Source organism: Meles meles, chromosome 14, assembly GCF_922984935.1.
Source record: "Meles meles chromosome 14, mMelMel3.1 paternal haplotype, whole genome shotgun sequence".
In the NCBI taxonomy this organism is placed as follows: domain Eukaryota; kingdom Metazoa; phylum Chordata; class Mammalia; order Carnivora; family Mustelidae; genus Meles; species Meles meles.
The window spans coordinates 20,928,279-20,948,173 of record NC_060079.1 but is presented as its reverse complement, the minus strand read 5'-3'; the positions used below and the strand labels follow the sequence as shown (position 1 = coordinate 20,948,173).

At 34.6% G+C, this 19,895-nt stretch overlaps 1 protein-coding gene across 1 annotated transcript in view; it reads right to left on the bottom strand.

Moving 5' to 3' along the window:
- COG6 (component of oligomeric golgi complex 6) overlaps window positions 1–19,895 on the bottom strand; it is an 88,028-nt gene that overhangs the window by 5,198 nt on the left and 62,935 nt on the right. Inside the window, exons 14-18 of the mRNA XM_045978229.1 lie at window positions 19,223–19,354; window positions 18,714–18,881; window positions 15,923–16,030; window positions 14,764–14,817; window positions 11,854–11,933 (exon numbers count right to left, since the gene is read on the bottom strand). Of these exons, the coding sequence (XP_045834185.1) occupies window positions 11,854–11,933; window positions 14,764–14,817; window positions 15,923–16,030; window positions 18,714–18,881; window positions 19,223–19,354 (542 nt within the window). The remainder of the gene's footprint in view (window positions 1–11,853; window positions 11,934–14,763; window positions 14,818–15,922; window positions 16,031–18,713; window positions 18,882–19,222; window positions 19,355–19,895) is intronic.

Here is a 19,895-nt window from a genome sequence, read left to right as displayed (position 1 = left end):
GGGATCCAACATACTTTTTTATATTCATTATTTATTAATGCAAAAGGGAGGGACTGTGTTTTGTTCACAGCTGTATCTTTAGGGTTACTAGATAAGCAACAGAAACTGACCTGCCATTATTGTCCTGATTTTGCAAACGTGACTGGTAACACATTAACCTTAACGAAAGAGGCTTATCATCATTCATACTTATCAAATCTTCAAATCTCAGAATAACTTACAGTAAACTCTCCTTTCAGTTATAGCTCCTACACTAGTAACCACATTTTAGATTTCTCATCTGTTTATATTACTGGGTTAAAATAAAGTGACACTTGCCTCCAACAAGTCAGCATTTTCCACAAAAAGTGTTTCTAATATGCACATAAGAGAATAAAAAGTTTTAAATGAATTGAAGCCAATTTTTAAAGATCTGGCTGGAAAAAAACAGCATGGGGTTCATAAAATCTGCATCAACTCTATGTTCTCAATGACCTTTACTTCTTGCCATCCTCAGCTACTTCTATTCATGTATCACTATGCCTAGTGACAAAAACACTATCTGTTCTGATTTTTACAACTAAATTTAAATGCGTCTTTCAAGCTTTACTCCCAAACCTACTTTGTTGTTGTTTCTCATTTCTGTCAGTGGCATAACCATGCTGCATCACCTCAGTTCAGACCCTAACGAACTCTTATATGCAGAATAGAAAAAAGCCCCCATCTGATCTTCCCTCTTCTAGTCTTTTCACATTCGATCTATTATAAGCACTGCTGTTAATCTTTCTAAACATACCTATTATGTTGTCTCTCCCTCACCCAGGGCCTTCCTTCAAGGAGTTTCTCTGGTTTCTGAGAAGTCGAAATCCCTCATGCTGTCGTGAGAATCCTTTATAGCATCTTCATATCACAACTCTGATCCTGAAGTCTGACACAATTTCTGTTCTCTCTCCCCTGCTCTTGTTCACCTGAATTCCTCTGCTCTATTCCTCCATTGGCCCAGGATGCTTTTCTTTCTCTTTCACATTCAAATACCCTTTAATTCTCAGTAAAAAATGTACTGTCTCATTCCCTGATCCTCAGAGCTAGAAATAATTATCCCATTTTGGAATGTGCATGACTAAAATGATATTTGGAAGACTGTGTATCTGTGGTCTAAGAAAGACTAAAATTAATTGGACAGAATGAGGAGAAAAGTAAACTTATGATCTAGGATCATCAGCACCCTGTTCTGACAGGGTCTCAAACTCTTGGTGAGGTGAAATGACTCGACATTTCCCCCAAATTGCTAAAGCTTTCAGAATGAGAGTGGATAGAAGGAAGTTACACTGAGTAAATTCTCTGACGAGAGTGGAGTAATGCTACTGGCCATACCACCTTTTCACTGGAAGGGAGGATGGTAGAAACTGGTTTGGAAATCTACTTAACCAGATGAGCCCTCAAGATATTTGTCATCTATTACTGATCAATTCTAAAATTAACTGAGCATAATAATAAATGCATCAGTATGATGCAAAATTACTTTCCATACATGAAATCGATGAAAAATACTATAAACTAATATTCTAAAAATCTGTTAAGTACACATTTGATGCCCATTTTGCAACTAGTCAAATTATGAATTTTAGACACAGCGTTTTTCGTTCTTTACTCAAAGCAGTAAGACAGATTTTGGGGGAGGGGTATAAAGCATCCATTACTTACACCTCTTATTCTAAGATCTATATTCAATCTAAATGTAGTGTGTTATTTATACTACATAAAGAATACAAAGAGAACAAGGTTATTCCCTCCCACAAGAAGTTTAAAATCAGAATATGGTACAATAATGAATGTTAAATATAATTTTAAAAAGTCCACAGTAACTGGTAAATGTAGAAAGGATTGTTGAAAAATCTAAGTAAATTTTAAATTTTATTCCTAAGTCTCAATGATGCAAAATTTTAAATTTATTGCAGTTTAGTTGTAACCCAGGGCACGTTTCTGTTTATAAGCTAAACTAGCTTGCAAATGTTTACAACTCACAATGCAACAGAAAATTCATTATAAATCTGCAATGGAGAAAATCAGAATAAAGCAATACTGCTAAGACATAAATAAATAAAATCAAGCCAATAAGACCAAATAAGAGTTTACAATTTATTTTCAAATTTGGTGTTCGATAGTACAAGGTTTCTCATTCTGTTCCTCAGTTTAGGAAGCTATCAAGATAGGGAGGGAAGGGATTAAAAAATGAACATGGTTGTGCAGAACAAGATAAGACATACCAAAGCTCATGGAGAAAAGAAGTCTTTCATGTAGTGGGGTGAATAAAGAAAGGCAAAACGACTGTTCCTCCTGGCCTGTCAGCTAGCTGCTAAAGCCAACCAGGATAGAAAGGCAATGGGAAGAGAGATTCTCCAAAGTGAATCGGAGTCAAATCCAAACTGTAAAGAGCACGAACTGTGACTGATAATGATTTTCTACATTTCTGAACAAATTTAAGAGTTCACTATCACTACCAAAGCCAGGTATAGGTCCACACACTCATATTCAGTAATTTTTTTCTAATGAACTATATATAGTAGAGATCAAATGGAACAGTGAGTGACATCACTGTCAGAAGACCTTGACCCTAGCTGAAGCTCTGCCACTTAATTACTGTTGCCTTGAACAAGTTATTTAACCTTTCTAGGACTAACTTCACTATCATAAGGCAAAATATTGAGCTTGATAATATTCACAGGGTACTTCTAGCTCTTAAATTACTCCACTGGATTGAAAGTGTTTTAATGACCTGCTAATTAAAAAAAAAAAAAACCCTCTATGTGCCTATCTATTTATACACATACAATATGCATACATCACATATACACACACACACATTTGTATACACACATGTTATTTGGGGGAACTGGGTTCCTTAAATAATGATTTATAGTGAGCATACCAGTTATTTGTATATAAATATTTTACATTTATATACAAATCTGAGATGTTAAAAGTTTTGCTTTCTTGTCATTTTACTATCTCCTCTTTATTTATTGTGCTAATTACTATGCAATTAGTACGTAGCTTTTATCTTAAAAAGTATATGCGTGTATCTGTATATCTATCTGTCTGCCTGCCTGTCTGGTATCTCGGCCCAAATTATTCACTTGTATCATTTAAGAAATACAGAGTCTCGAATAACGATGAATCATTATAGTGACAAATAATCAATGTTCAAAATGGAAGTTTCAGGTATTCTCTAACTACATTTAAAATCACTAACAAATCATGTCAGTCATGTGCTTCTGAAAACCTGGAACATGCTCATCCACTGATCAACTCGTGTACAGACAGGGATAAAAGCAGTATTGTTTCCTAGTGGTCTATGCTGAACACCGGTGCTAGCATGGGCATCCACCTCACATCTACACTCTGTATTTTGATCAGTCACGGCCAAGTCCAGAGCTGCTGGATGGACAGTACTTTTAAAATTATTATTTTTTTCAATTTGAATTCAATTAATTAACATATCATATATTATTAGTTTCAGAGATAGAGTTCAATGATTCATCAGTTGTATATAACACCCAGTGCTCATTACATCAAGTGCCCTCCTTAATGCATCGTTACCCCATCACTCCATCCAAACCCCCTGTCCCAACACCCTTCAGTTCGTTTCCTAGAGTTAAGTCTCCTATGGTTTGTCTCCCTCTCTGATTTCCTCTTATCTTTTTTCCCTCCCTTCCTCTATGCTCCTCTATTTTGTTTCTTAAATTCCACATATGAGTGAAATCATATGATAATTGTCTTTCTCTGACTGACTTATTTTGCTTAGCACAATATCCTCTAGTTCTATGTACAACATTGCAAATGGTAAATTTTTTTTTTCTGGCTGAGTAATATTCGTGTGGTGTGCGTGTGTGTGTGTGTGCATGTATGTGTGTGTGTACATCTTCTTTATCCATTCTTCTGTTGATGGACATCTGGGCTCTTTCCATAGTCTGGCTACGGTAGACATTGCTTAGAATTATTTCTGGAGGTTAAAATCTAAAGATAGGTCCTGTTTTTCACATGACCAAAGAATATGCAAAAAGGCCAGCTGAAAGGGAAAAAAAATTTGAAGTAAGCTATGGTATCTATAAAGTTAGACCATTAACTTTCTTGGTCTCTTTACTACCATGAAAATCTCATAAGTAGTAATTTATTAGGTGGTGCTCTATTGGCCTCTGGACAATTTAATAATCATCATAGTGCAAACAGAACTTTTAAAAAATAAAAACATGATTCATACAAACAAAGAATGAAAGAATGTCAAAAATTTAATAACTCTTTCATGGGAAACTATTAAGATGTAAAGATGGTTCACAGAACATTTTGAGGAACTGGTCATTTATAGGCATTTGGAAAGGAAGGTTAGAATAAAAATAGGTTAGACACAGAATGGGTTAATGTCCTACGGAGCAAAAAAATACACAGGACATTAGGAAGCATGGGGCCTTTGATCAACAATAAACAGAGCATCAAACTATGAAACATCCCCCCAAGTAATTAAATAATTCTCGAGGGGCCTGTTAACAATGCTTCAGTGTGACACAGAAAGGACACACTGCTCTCCCAGACCAATTTGCCCTATTTCCAAGTTTCAGAAAGTCTTTCTCACATTTAGAAAGGAGTTTGCTATACCAGTGTATCATGTATCAAGGATAACAGTCATGTAGTAAATTAACTGCTGGAAAAAAGAAAAAAGAAATTGAAGAAGGAGAAGATGAGGATGTTATAAAATTGTACAGAAGGGCAATAGTTTTCTTATGGATCAGAATACCATGCATTAAGAAATTCGATTTTTCCTGTTACAAACATCACAATGTCCTAAAAATTTAGTATTATAAATCTCAAAAATACTAATAAAGACTAATATATAACTAAATGGAGATATCACCCAGTTTAAAATAAGTTCAAGAAACATTTTAAATAATTATTTAAAGCATTTAGCTGTGATAAGAAATGAACTGCTTACTTACAGAATCAGTGAGCTTGTCATTAATCAGTACTTTAAGATTTTGGTTGCCATAACAACATGACACAACTTTCATCATTACCATAAACCCAGCATTTCTAAAAATAGCTTATTTCAACATTCAGGCTCTGTGATCACTAAAATTGAGCTTTATTACAGAACCATAGTTAAGAGTGCAATCAAATGCATCACAGAAGAGAAGAAGTCATTAACAATTTAAGCCTGAAAAACTAAAAAGAAAAGATGGTAATATATTTATAAATATAAGATCGGTTAAAGAATTTTGATTTTTTTCTTTTAACATTAACACAAACATCAAAAACGTCACAATGGATCAAGTCAATTTTCCATCTCAGGTCAGTTTTCTGTCACTCGCTGTAAAATATATCTTAGGGGCACATGGTTGGCTCAGTCGGAAGAGTGTGCGACTCCTGGTCTTGGGGTTGTGAGAGTTCAAGCCTCACAATGGGTGTAGAGATTATTTAAAAAAATAAAATCTTGGGGCGCCTGGGTGGCTCAGTGGTTTAAGCCTCTGCCTTCGGCTCAGGTCATGATCTCAGGGTCCTGGGATCGAGCCCCGCATCGGGCTCTCTGCTCAGTGGGGAGCCTGTTTCTCCCTCTGCCTGCCTCTCTGCCTACTTGTGACCTCTCTCTCTGTCAAATAAATAAATAAAATATTAAAAATAAAATAAAATAAAATCTTTAGGGGTTCCTGGGTGGCTCAGTGGGTTAAAGCCTCTACCTTCGGCTCAGGTCATGATCTCAGGGTCCTGGGATCGAGCCCAGCATCGGGCTCTCTGCTGGGCGAGGAGCCTTCTTCCCTTCCTCTCTCTCTGCCTGCATCTCTGCCTAATTGTGATCTCTGTCTGTCAAATAAGTAAATAAAATCTTAAAAAAAAAAAACAACTAAAATAGAGTTTAGTTGCTTGGCCAGACTCAAAATTACCATACAAAAATTTAGTATGTTTCCTATATACCAGCAATACCTAATTAGAACAGGTAACGGAAAATAAATGATCTTATCATAATTGTCACAGAATTATTTCCTAGGAATAAACATGATAACAGAGAAGATTATATGAGGAAATTACAAAACTGTATTGAAAATTCTATAAGATCTGAATAAATAAGCATACTATGTTCACAGATGGAAATATTCACTAGGGGATTATATTTTTTTTAGTTCCTTTTTGCTCATTCTTACATTAGCTTGGTGAGTGTTTCAAATGCAGTTGAAAAGAATGTTACCTTCTATAGTTGTGCGTGGTATTCTATATCCTTCTATTAGGCTGAGCTGATTAGTGGCATTGTTCAGTTCTTCTACACCATACTCGGTTTTTGTCTACTTTTTCTACCAACTAAGAGAGCAGTGTTGAAATATCTACTTAACAATTGTCAGTGGATCTATTCTTCCTCAATTCTTTGAGCTTATACTGCTTGGTTTTTGAAGCTATGCTATTAGTTGCACATATCTAAAGTAATTGTATCTTCTTCATAAACTGATTCTATTATTATTATAAAATATACCTCATCTTTGGTATCTGTCCTGCAGTCTAATTTTTCTGATATTAATATAGTTACTTTAGCTTTATTCAGATTAGCATTTGCATGGTGTATCTGTTACTATCCTTTTACTCTTAAGTATTTATATCCTTACATATAAAGCGGATTTCTTACAGATAGCAAACAGTTGGGCCATGCTTCTTCATCTAATCTAAGAAGCTCTGCCTTTTATCTGGAGTGTGTAAGTCTTTTACATTTAATACAGTTATTTATAAGGCTGAATTTAAATCTGTCATCCTGCTATTTTTTTTATATTTGTCCCATCTGTTCTTTTTCCTTTTCTGCTTTGTTTTGATATGATTGTTTTTTAGCATTCTATCTTATCCATGGACATGTTAGATGATTTTTGTTCAAGAGCTGGCTGCAAGGTTCATAATGTACCTTCAAAAATATTATATAATAATGTTATAACATCACAAATGTACATTTCTACTTTCCTCCCACTCCATCTTTTGTGCATTTGTTGTCATAAATTTTATTTCTATGTGTTAAAATCCCAAAATTCACTGTATTTTTGTTTTAAATGGTCAACTATCTTTTACATTTAGTATTTCCTGTGCTCATTATTTCTCTGTGAGTTTTCTTCTGGTATTCTTTTCCTTCAGCCTGAAGGACTTCTTTTATCCTTTCTTACAGTGCACTATACTAGTGATAAATCCTCTCTGCTTTTTTTAACCTCAGAATTTATTTATTGCTCTTTCAGTTTGAAAGGTATTTTTGATGAATACACTATCAAAGTAGATATTTAAAGAAAGATGATATTCTATTGTCTTCTGGTTTGTACTACCTATAACAAGAAGTCAGTAATATGCCTACCATTATTCCCTGCAAATAATATGTCTTTTTCTCTCTGGCTACTTTCAAGATTTTTCTCTTTATCGTTGGTTTTCAGTAATTGGATTATGGTGTACCTAGGTATGGTCTTCTCTGTTGGGTTATTTAATTCCTTGGGTCTGTGGGTTCATGTTTTCTATCACATTTGGGAAAAGCTGTTTTATTTCTTCAAATCTTTTTTGACTCAATCTCACTATGACACTCCAGTTATACCTACTTGAGATTGCTTAATATTATCTCACAATTCACTAAGACTCTCCAACTCTTTCTAGTATTTAATTTTTTTCTATCTGTGCTTCAGTTTGGATGGTTTCTTCTATACTTTTTCAGGCTGACCTTTCTCTCTAGGTGTTCAAACTGACAGTTATGCCTAGCTCTGTTAATTTTTCATTTTAGATAGGATACTTTTTGGGTATAGAATTCTCATTTTGTTTAACAGCTATCTCGAAGACTTTACCTGCTAGTTCTATAAACTGTCTTTTGTCAGTCTGCTCTTTACTGATAGATTTTTTTTTTTCTAGTTGTGGTTCATATTTTCCTACTACTTCACCTAAGTAATTTTTTATTGCATTATAAACGCTACACTGTTGATTGTATTTGTTGTCATCCTTAAGGGCACTAAGTTTTGTTCTGGAAGGCACTTAATTTAGTTAAAGATCAGCATGATCTTTTAGAGTTTGTTTTTGAGCTTCTTTGAGTCTAAAGTAGTCTTTACTGTAGGACTAAAATAACCCTGCTTTTAAGGCTTGGACTTTCTGAAGTCTGTAAAGCATTGTGCAAGCTCCAGTTATTTTTCAGCTCACAGGTTTCCAGTAGCTGTTCTTTCCCTAGCAGTCCTATTTTCCCCCCAAATGTACTTTATTTTTATTGATACAGGCACTGCTAATGGTTAATATGGGTGGCTTAAAAAGAAGCAGTTAAGAGAAGAGGAAAAAGAAAAATTATTCTGTCTACCTCTTTAAAAAAAATTTCCTTTAAAGACATTATTTCTTAATCATTACATTATTTTCCTAGTATATATAATAGAGGAAGATTCCTGAAAAACAGTTCTCAAATCATATCCAATTTCTACTATGCTCATGTTAGGAAGCATCTATAATTTCCTTTATTTCTTAAACTCCTCATATACATAATTCTGAATCATCAAGAAAAGCCGTTAAGAACAACTTATGTATTTTTTAACTGTGGTTTCTGTAATCCAATCTCTGTATTTACACCACTGAAAGGTGAATATTGGAGTTTGGCACTGAAAAAAGAACACACCCTTCTAATTCACCCCAAGGAAGAAAGTAAGGAAGAATTCCTTAAAACTATTTTCTTTCCCTTTTCTTCATTTTCTATACAACTTTGCTTCCTGGCTACTTAAATTTATTCAATAGTTTATTTCAAGGCTGAGGCATTTAATAAAAATCTCTCTTGAAAAGCAGTCAAACTCTAAGACAAAGAGAAGGGAGACAAGAGTGATAGGTGTCCCAAAGGTACGGCAGCCATAGTAAAGTGCAGGAGAGCAGAATATTAACAAAATTTTAATACGATTTTAAAAAAGCATTTTACATTTGAAAGAGCTACTTCAAAGAAACAACAGACATTTTAAAGAAAATATGAATAGAAAAGAAATTGGTGACATAAAAATATGAAGTAAATTTTGGTTAAAAGTGAATTATCATTTTGAAAAGGTTCAAAATTTAACGAATAAAAGTTCTGTCCTATTGTCTCAAATGCTTCAGAAATAAGATCAAATAAATACTGTGCCTATACAGTAGCAGAAATAAGGATAAAAGTTAATTTTGAAAATAAGAAAATCAATCAAAGAAAGGAGGAAAAGCAGTTAAAAAGTCTGCTTTCATGGTGAATCTAATTTCATTGTGTAAAATGTCCTCTTTTTCAAAGAAAGCCTGATTTTTAAAATAAGTAACCAAATTGATACATTTTTTTCTTCTGAAAATACATTCACAGGTTATACTTTAATTTTAGAATACTTTGCAAATAACATCTTAGAAATTTTCTGAATGAAAAAAGTGACAGTTATAGGTAATAACCAATTTCTCTTAGTTGTCCTATTATTACTTACATGCATTTCTCAATTCTTAAATGTCACTATATTAGAATTTGTAACAGGATGTTAGGTACATACTATAAAAACAAAATACTATTTAAAAATTTAGATTTTAAGACAATATTCCAAAACCTATGTTCATTTGGCTGTTAACAACAAAATTTATATTATTACTGTTAATCAATAAAACAATAAAAGTAAATGGAAAACTGAAATCCTGCAGTAATAGAAGACAAACATCTGATTTGAAAGGGGGGGTAAAAATCTATTGAGAAGTATTCCTGAGTTTAAGGACATAAGTTTTTAAAATTTTGATGAATGCTGTCAAATTACCCTCTAAAAGGATTGTACTATTTTATATTCTCATCAACAGCATATGAAATAATCTCCATTTTCCCAGACCCTTTCCATTAACACATAACAAACTTTTTATTGTCAGTAATCTAATAGGCAGAAATTCTCAATGCTGTTTAATTTGCATTTTTGATCACTAATATGTTCTCATATATTTACTCGCCATTTGCATTTCTTCTGTGAACTGTCCAAACATACAGTGCCTGTTTTTCTGTTTTGTCCTGATTTGTGGGATTTTGTTCTATATTAAGGATAATGCATCAAGGATAACTTGTGTGTTACATAACTTGCAAATATTGTTCCACATTACTGTTTGTATTTTAACTTAGTTTATATTGTTGCTTTCTGTGAAAAAAGAAAATCAAAAACTTTAAGTGTTTTATAGCCAAATCTGTCCATTTTCTCTTTTATGGCATCTGGGCTACATGCCATCCTTTATAAAACACATTAAAATTTCCCCTCAACTGGCATATTATGAAAAGAATAACGGTATGTTTCATATTTACTGATGCCCCAAACAACTCAATACTAAAATACTAAGACTGAAACGTGTGGTTAAATCTAAAAGACCTATAGGTATTCATTTAAAAAAATAATTCAGGGTGCCTGGGTGGCTCAGTGGGTTAAAGCCTCTGCCTTCGGCTCAGGTCATGATCCCAGGGTCCTGGGATCGAGCCCCGCATCGGGCTCTCTGCTCAGCATGGAGCCTGCTTCTTCTCTCTCTGCCTGCCTCTCTGCCTACTTGTGATCTCTGTCAAATAAATAAATAAAATCTTAAAAAAATAATAATAATAATAATTCAAGAAACACACACAATTTGAACCATGGCATAATGGAGTTCCTTTTATAGTCTCTCAGGTCTTTAGAATTCCAGCTTTGTAGGGGTGCCTGGTTGGCTCAGTGGGTTAAGCCTTCAGCTCAGGTCATAATCTCTGGGTCCTGGGATCGAGCCCCGCATCAGGCTCTTTGCTCAGCAAGCAGCCTGCTTCCCCTCTCTCTCTGCCTGCCTCTCTGCTTACTTGTGCTCTCTCTGTCAAATAAATAAATAAAATCTTAAAAAAAAAAAAAGAATTCCAGTTATGTGGACAGTATAAGATCTTTATACTATAAAGGATAATAAAATATGAAATTTAAAAAATTAAAATCATTCATTCTAACTACACCTAATATGGGAAAATTCCCTAACTCTATGCCTGAGAAAAAAATGGTCCATCCCATTTCCAGCCAATTCTATTTGATACCAAATTTTTCTGCATGTTGAGCCAAAAGCTGTCTCCTTGCTTTATTTACTGCTATAGACCTACTCTCCGGAACAAGAGAAAACAAATGTACCACCCACCACTCTGTACCACTGCATCCTTGCAGATAATTGAAATATGTTCTTCAAGTTTGATTCTTTCCTTCTTTTTAATATAAATACCTGTTTGCATGTCTAATTGACCCAACAGACTATAATCTCCATGCAGACAGGGCAAATGTCTTTTGGATCTTAGTTCTTGCCTGTTATATAGGAAGCATTTAATACACAACCGGGTGTCAATTTGTCAAAATCTTCCTTATAATCAAGAAAGTCAGACAATATCAACTCTGTTTCTTCTAACTGTAACATTCTAAGATTTTAATGTACAATTCTTTGTCTCAAACACATTCCTGATAAATACATGATACTGAACAATTAAAAATATATTTCCAGATCCAAAATAATCTATAAAGTAGTTCATCTGCACTGCACAATTAATATATTATTCATCTTCCATAACATTTTAAATGTCATTCTGACATCTTTGTTAATACAAGGGAATTTTTTATTATGGCTATACACATCCAACTATATTCACATTCATTTTATAAACCATTCACTGAATAGAGATTTTGGAGCTGTATACATGCAAAGAGTAAGTATGAACAGGGTCAGGTCAGATATCTTAGGGGTGCTCAGACATAAAACAAGGTTGGTTACTATAGATCTTCAATGGTGAATCTACTATTCAACGTAAATTTTTTCCAAGAAATGTGCTTGGTATTTTTAAAAATATATGAATCTTTACCAACTAGTTGAAACAAAAAAAAAAATACTTACTTCACTGTGGCACTTAGAAGAAAGTTCAGCTGTGGCATCAGCAAGCTGTCTGGGGCTGACAGGTAACGATCAAACTGAACCTACATGAAGTAGAGAAAGAGCAAAACATAAAGTGTATGTATCTGCTAGTAGACATCTCAAACACAACCATCACTTCTAAGGGTTAAAACTTAGCAAACATACCATGGTACAAATAATGAGTTCTTTGTGATCAAAACGAGTTATTGCTTTAAAATTCTAACTAAAATTCCCTAACAGTGTCAACTTCTTAATGTAGTCAGTATAAGCAATATATACTTTTAAAATTCTGAATCCAAGTCACTCGTCTTAACCTCCTTCACTAAACTTTTGAGTAACAGTATTAACAAGAAAAGTCATCAGAGTTCGAGTCTACCTTACTTTCTTAAATCCACTGTATTTGTTAATTGTTAATTTACCTAATCATTCAACTAATATTTATTGAGTACCTATTATTAGGAAGGTACTATATTAGGTAAAGTGTAAATAATGATGAGCAAAAGAGGACAGTCCCTAGCTTCAAAGACCTTATGATCTACTGAGAAAGATCATAAACAAATAATAATGGAAATAAATATAAAATTACAAATTGTGTTATGGATGCTATGAAAGAAAACACCAAAGCGCTATAAAAGTGTAAATCAGGAGGATGGACCTAGTTTCTGCGTTTGGCAAAAGAATCTGAGGAAAGGATATTTGAAGTGAGATCTTAAGAGATGAACAGAGATTAAGTAAGAGTGGGTGTAGTGGGGGGCCGGGGGGTAGCATGGATGTGACAGCACGGATGATGGCTTGAGGTGAGAAAGAGAATGGCTAACAGAGATCAGTTCAGGTAGGTCTTCTACTATTCTTTAAAGGATTTTAATTCTTACTGGCAAAAGCATTTAGGAAACCACTGAAGGGGAGGAATAATCTGATTTAAGTTTTAAGAAGTTATGTCTGGCTACAGCAAGAAGCGAAGGTTATAATGGTAGATCGCAAGGACACCAAATAGGTAGCTACTGATGCATCTTCAACTACAAGGACAAAAACACGGTAGACAGAAAAGATATTTGACAGAACTAGACATAAAATTATCAGCATTTGGTTAGTGACAAGATGCAGGTGCTGACTCCCAGATCTGGATCTGTATAATTAAACTCACAGCATTATCATAATTCATAACTGTCTACTTTCACATTTATTTAGTTGTGTAATAGCTATACCGCTTACTAGATCACGTCTATTTTCATCCCAATTCTTAGCATGATGCCTAAGAAATAGCAGATAACACTGAAATGATAATGGACAGATGCTCTTACCACTTTCTGAGTTGGGAAATTTGGAAGAGGACCTGGGGGTGGGGGACAGGAGAGACTTAGAAGAGTTCAAGTCTAGGATATGCTGAACTCAACGTGCCCTGAAGCATTCAAGTGACAGCAACAGACAGTTATATATAAAATGATGGACCACACACGAAATAAGTTTAGAGGGATTCTTTAGAGAAACAGATATTCAACTTAATTGCTATTAAAGTTTAAGACCAAGCACAAAATAATTTGTAATGGGGTTTAAATATATTTTGTGGTTTTACCTCATGGACTAGATATATGTTGGTGGGGGAGAGAGAGAAGGGGAGGAAAACAAATTTATTGAGTACTACAGTTACTGATCCTTTGTATAGACTTATGTCATTTTGGAGGTGGGGGAGGTGGAACACCTTGAAGTGGGATACTGGGTGGTATGGTGAGTGTATATTTAACTTTCTAAGAAACTTATTTTTTTAAATTAATCTAAAATTTATTCATTTTCATTTATTTTTAAACTTTTTAGACTAGAATCTTCATATTTTTAAAATGTTTGCTGTGATGTTTGATGAACAGAAATTGTAACTATTACTTCTATGTATATAAATATATATTATCTTTTATTATGACATAATGTTCCTTATTTATCTTATTTAGTGTTTTTAAAATCTACTTTATCTAATATTAATACTGTTGGCTCTGTACTCTTTGCCTTGTTAGGTATCTTGTGGGCTTATGCCTTTCATTTAATTTAGCTCTGTAAGATGATAGGTAACAAAGCCCTGGCATTAAAAGTCATCCAGGAGAACTATGTGCTGAGGTCAAGCCATCACGGTAGTGAGCATATGTGAGTATTTAAATACTTGGGATGCGATAGGCAGTACAGTAGTTGAGAGTGTCAGTACTAGGTTGAATGGGATTGAATAGGTTGTTCAGAGGATTAGAGTTCACACATGAAAAACACTAGCATACTCAATAAAAAACTATGCTAAAGACACTATTGTTATCACTGCTGCCTGTGTATTACTTAAAGCTTCCAAACAAGATCACCCTACGTTGGCTGAACGAGTGTCATCCAACGGTGGGTACACATGCATGCCAAGTATATATGTAAGATGTGGAAACACACTCATGCAGACGTGCAGGCAAGGTCTTCACTTGAAAAGAAGGAAATAAAGTAGAGGTTCGAGGAATCTCACACTCAAGAGTAATATGTTATTTTAAGACTGGAATCCAATTTCAGCTACCATCTCAGGAAGAAATCAAGAACTATAAGCCAAAGATGACTAACAGTGAGAAGTCTTCAATGATAAACAGCCCAACTTCTTTGCATCTGTCATTCCTGTTTCTCTATTATGTTAGAAATAAAACTCTGAAAACGAAGAAAACCCAAAAAGGAATGATGGGGTGTTAGGGTAGAGTAGGATATTACCACAGATGTATGTCTTGGTCAGACCTTAGTTAAAGGAAACGTGTACAATCATTATTATTGCACCCAATGTGAATGCAGTATATCAAGAGATAAAACTACCATCCAGGACAAAATTATCACACAGGAAAAAATTAATAATGAAACCTATGTTGAAATGTTTTACTATTCACTTACCATTGCAGCCTTCAGTGCCACAGAATCTAGGCTGGGCAAATTAGCTAAAGAGCCCTAAAAAAACCAAAAACAGAACAGCAAAAATAAGATATAAAAAAAAGGTGCTATAGCTTCAGTTCAATTACGAAATTAATAGACATCCCAAATTTGGAAATTCGTCCCCTTTCCAAAGAACTCAAGTGTCATCTCTTCAACCTCCACTAGAGCAGGGACTATGACTTGATCATTTTTGTGTTAACTAGCATGAACGCACTGAAGCCATCATATTTGTTGGAGGGAGTGACAAGCACAAGTTTATTAACAATGGGAATACCAGGATATTTCAGATTTACACATAAGCAAGGCAAAAACGCAGGGAAGCACTTAGAAAATGTCAGTAAACCATGGAGGCCTGAACTTGCACTCTGACAATTTTCAGTAGTATACAATAGCAGCAGAATTGATTTCTCTTTGATAGAAATTTGCTTGCTGCTTTATCAGAATAAAAAATTTGGAACTGGTAATTTTTGAGAGCTTCATTTAGAAGTTCCTGGACTGTAAAATATTCTTCATGTTAATGCCATTTAAATGAGTTCTCTGCTTTTTAAAGAAAGATCCTTACTTAGCTTTCTCGGGTTCCCCCACTCCCTTTTCTACTTCCACTGGAGTTCTATAACTTTACAAGATCTTATGCTGGCCTCAAAGTATTTACCTTTCCAAAATGATAGACCAAGACTCACCAAGTGAGAAAGGGGATGACTGCATTTACACAGTAACCTATGCATTCAATTAACTGATAGTGATATAGGAAGCTAGAAAATTTACCAGTATGAATATCCTTCATACATTTTATTACTAAGCTTTTTCCCGTATTTTTAACCAAAATTACCATGGTAAAAAGGACAGTTAATATTTGGGGGCACTCTGCTACATCTCAGGTAGTCATCTAGGAATTGTACGTGTATTTTCTCACTTTATTTTCAGAACAACCCTGTAATACAAATACTATTATTATCCTAATTCCACAGATGAGAGACACAGGGATAAGTCACTTTCCCAGTTTAAAACAAAGCAAACTATTAAGTGGCAGAGCTAAGATTCAAGCTACAGTATAGCTCTAGAACCCATGCTCTAAATGCTAAATGGGCATTTCTCCAGTTAGGAACACCCATGTGCTTACCTGTTCAGGCTTATGTTGCTGTACGGTGTTATAGATAGAACTCAAGCCTGCTCTAGTTAAAACATAAGAAGCTTGCTCATTTATAAGTGTGTCCAAATGTGCTTCAATCTAAAATAAAACACAACAGAAAGAAAATAAAGGGGGAATAAGACTGATGAGAGTAGAAGTAGACCACCGTGGAGTCAGCTCTTCATCAGGGATGTGCTCCTTGCGGTGGCTATGAGGCAAGACCATGAGCCACATGGGCTGCTTCTGTGACAAAGCTTTTCCTTCCCCAAAGAGGAAGTCCTCCTACAAAAGGGAGAGAAAGTCTCACTTTAAAAATAACTGAAGAGGACTCTAGGACTAGTCACTAGTCAAAAAATCTGAGTAGTTTGTCAGTTCTTTTAAAAGATGGCACTAAGCAAAACACAAAAAACAATAAACAGTAAAAAATAACAACAGTGTAAAATAAAATATTTAGAAAGACTTCTGGGAAGATGCAGGCCTGATGTTCCTGACCTCTCCATTTCCCTTACCCTTCCAACCTCTTGGACCAACTCAACCAATCCAATATGCCATCTGGAGAAGCAGGTTTGTTAGAACCAGGGGAGAGTTGAGGACCAGCAGAAGGGTGGTCAAAGATTTAAGGTTAGGAGCAGCTCAAGCTAGCAGATGTGAGCTGTATGTGCTCATCTGCTTCGTATTATCTTTGTGGAACCCATCTAATGCTAATGGGGGCAGAATCCACACAAGCTAGACTACCCTGATGGGCTGAAATATCCCTTAGTGGGAAGAAGTCTGCTGCTCCCTTACTTTTACCAGTAGAGGCCCAAGAGTTTGGGGGTCTTCCATCTTTTCTTGACCAGGGAGTTCCCTCAGTTTTACCAGTTTGTTTGTCCATGGCGCAGTTTACTACTAACGGTACTATTAATATCTGGATGCTTGCCAATAGCTGAGCACCTCTCCCCTTAAAAAACTTACAACTAACTTAAAAAAGGTGACTATATTCTAAAAGAAAACTCATCTGAATAATTAGAAAATACCTTTTCCAGAGGCAACTCTACTAAAAGACACTGAGTTCTTTAACGTTTTTTTAAGTGAATGTCCAAGAAACTACAATTAGAGCCCTTAGTCATTAGACTTACTGGAAATCAAAGAAAAACAAGATATGCAAATATAAACATTTGATGAAAAAGTTACTGCTAAGAACCAAATGAGTATCTGAAGAAGAACAGAAGAAAAATAATACAGTAACATCAAAGAAAGATTAAATTAGAGTATAAAAAGAAATTAGAAGAGAGATTCCGGAGACAGAACCAACTAAGGGGCAAGAGCTTCAGAATATAAAAAGTAACAGATGGAAAAGTGATAATTAATTAGATAGTAAAAAACTTTATTGAGCAAAAGAAAGGGTTGAATCTTCAGACTGAAATGGCTCTGCAAAATCCAAATGGAAATAACAGAAAAAGAGACATGCCAAAAAATATCCTGAGGATATCTCAACTCAAAGGAAAATCCTTACAAGCTTCCAGATGGACAGATTAAGTTACCACAAAGAAAGAACCAGACTAGCCTGAACTCCTTTCTTGAAACACTGGAAGAAGGCAAGTAAGAGTGGAAGAAAATTAAGACAATTGATAGGAAAGCTCTGAAAATCAAGAATCCTTTACTCCACAAGGTGAACTTTCTTTGGAGGGCCTAAACACACCACATCTTCCATATCTGCATCATTGTGCAGGCCTCTCTACCACTGACTCTGGGGCTGACCCACACAACCAGCATTGGCCAACAGCCGATCAGCAAGATGGAATAAGCACAGGCTTCACACGTACTTACACACTGGGGCTTGTCCCCTTGGAATGCAAAACATGACCACACAATAGTTAAGAAACACAGATAACGGGATAAAACAGATCCATGAATACCTGATATATCTGAACTTCTTAAGATTGAGACAAATGGTAGAGTTTGGGGGTTGAGTTAGTGATAAATATAGTCAAAACCAATGAAATTTTTTTTAAAAAAAGAATTTTATTAATTCCACAAAAAAAGTTATATAAGAAAGAAAAATTAATCATACTTCATTATATTTCTTTTAAAAGGAATTAGAAATTAGAAAATATCACAAGGTTAGATATACCAAAGCTTATTCCTTAGAAACCCCTAAAACTTTACAAATGAATTTTTATCATAGCCACTGCCAAATTACTTACATACTTGTAATAACACAGAACACTCTTGAGTTTTTTCTTAAAAACATTATATTTACCAAAACTCACTATTTTAACATCAGAAGCCAGGTATCTGGTAAATTTTACAAAATGCTTTGTTTTAGCCACTTTACAAACTCTTAAGTGATACCATTTGGCTTACAGGACTAGAGTCATTGGTATAACAAACTGTAATGTTTTGCCTAACACTGGTTTACACATAGATAAAAATATATCTGTCCTCTGTAACACCTTCTGCACTAGCTAGAAAGCTTGAAAAATATAGCATATTATTCACAGTTCAGAAACTGAAATCTGCATACAGAATAACTGTTCCAATCAATAAGAAAAGCTTCATTCCATCATTACAAACTATGGTTTGAATAAAATATCATATTTATTATATATTCTAGCTTCCCCCAAACAAATCCAAAATACCAAGAGTATGTGTTTGTGTGTGTATGTGTGGACTTCTATCAGACTATACCAAAGGATTTATAAAAAGTAGGTCACTGAAATTGGATTAAGCCCAGTAACTGAGATCATATACAGAAAAAAGGCCCCATCACAGTGAGCTGTTATCGTATAGTAAAATTTACCTGAAACTGCAGCATTTCTAGACGTCTGTCAGTGAACTCAAACAGAGCTAGGGTTGTTTTCATCATATACAGTGAATTGACCATGAAAGTGGCCATGTCAGCTGTGCCTAAATTGCTGGCAGATACAGTACACATTTGGAGGAGAGGATCCAAGACACATGATAAAACCTATAAACGAAAAACAAAATGAAATTTATTTTTTATTCCCCAATCAGTGATACAGGCCTGGGTTAACAGTACTTCAGAATGAAAGTCAGATTAATTGGAAGGGGGCCAACTTACAGAAGTATGTTTTAAAAAGATTAAATGTTACAGTAATCATAATGTTTTTTACAACGAGCATCACTGAATAAAATGCTTTTCAAAAATAAAGAGACCTGGTTCAATATTTGAAGGAAGAATCAATGAGAAGGATTGTTAAAATGTATGGGTTATAAAAATGCCAGAATTTCAACAGAATGTATAATAGACGAGCAATAAGTAATTATTAAAAATGACTTATAACATACTTGCACAAAGTCAGCTTGACGGGCATCTAATGGTACAACTGAAGAATCGTGAGAGGCCAAAACTTCACGCAACAACGTGAGTGTCTGATTTAATGCCGAACTTGGTCCAAGATCAGGTGGTGGGAGTTCAACCTAAAATAAAGGGTAGCTCATCCACTGCTTATATTTTTCCACTGAAATTTAATGCATGAATAAATGTAACTCATAGTTAAATAATACATATAAAAGATGTAAACCTTTGACATATTACAAAATCTTTATCCGTAGCTTATACTAATAAGCACACAAAGTGACACAAAAGTTTTTTATTATATTATTACAGAATATAGTCTTCTCACAGCAGTGCAGAATTTGTACTTCTAAAATTCAAAAAGTTATAAGAAAACTTAGTGGTCTTTGAACTGTAGAATTATATTTTTACACAAACTTGAAATGGCCTACTGTTTTGTTTTTTTAGCCCAAGTCATAAGAAAAAGGCAACCCAGAAACCAGCATTCCCCCAACAGTAACATAACTGAGAATCATCATCCACCCCGGCTCAAAACTCAGAGATTTTGGTTCAGTATGCATAGGATTGTGGCCGAGGAATCTTCCTTTCAATAAGCCCATAGGGAATTTTTCAGGGCATTGGCCAATGGGCTACACACTTCACAAAAATATAGTACATACTGTA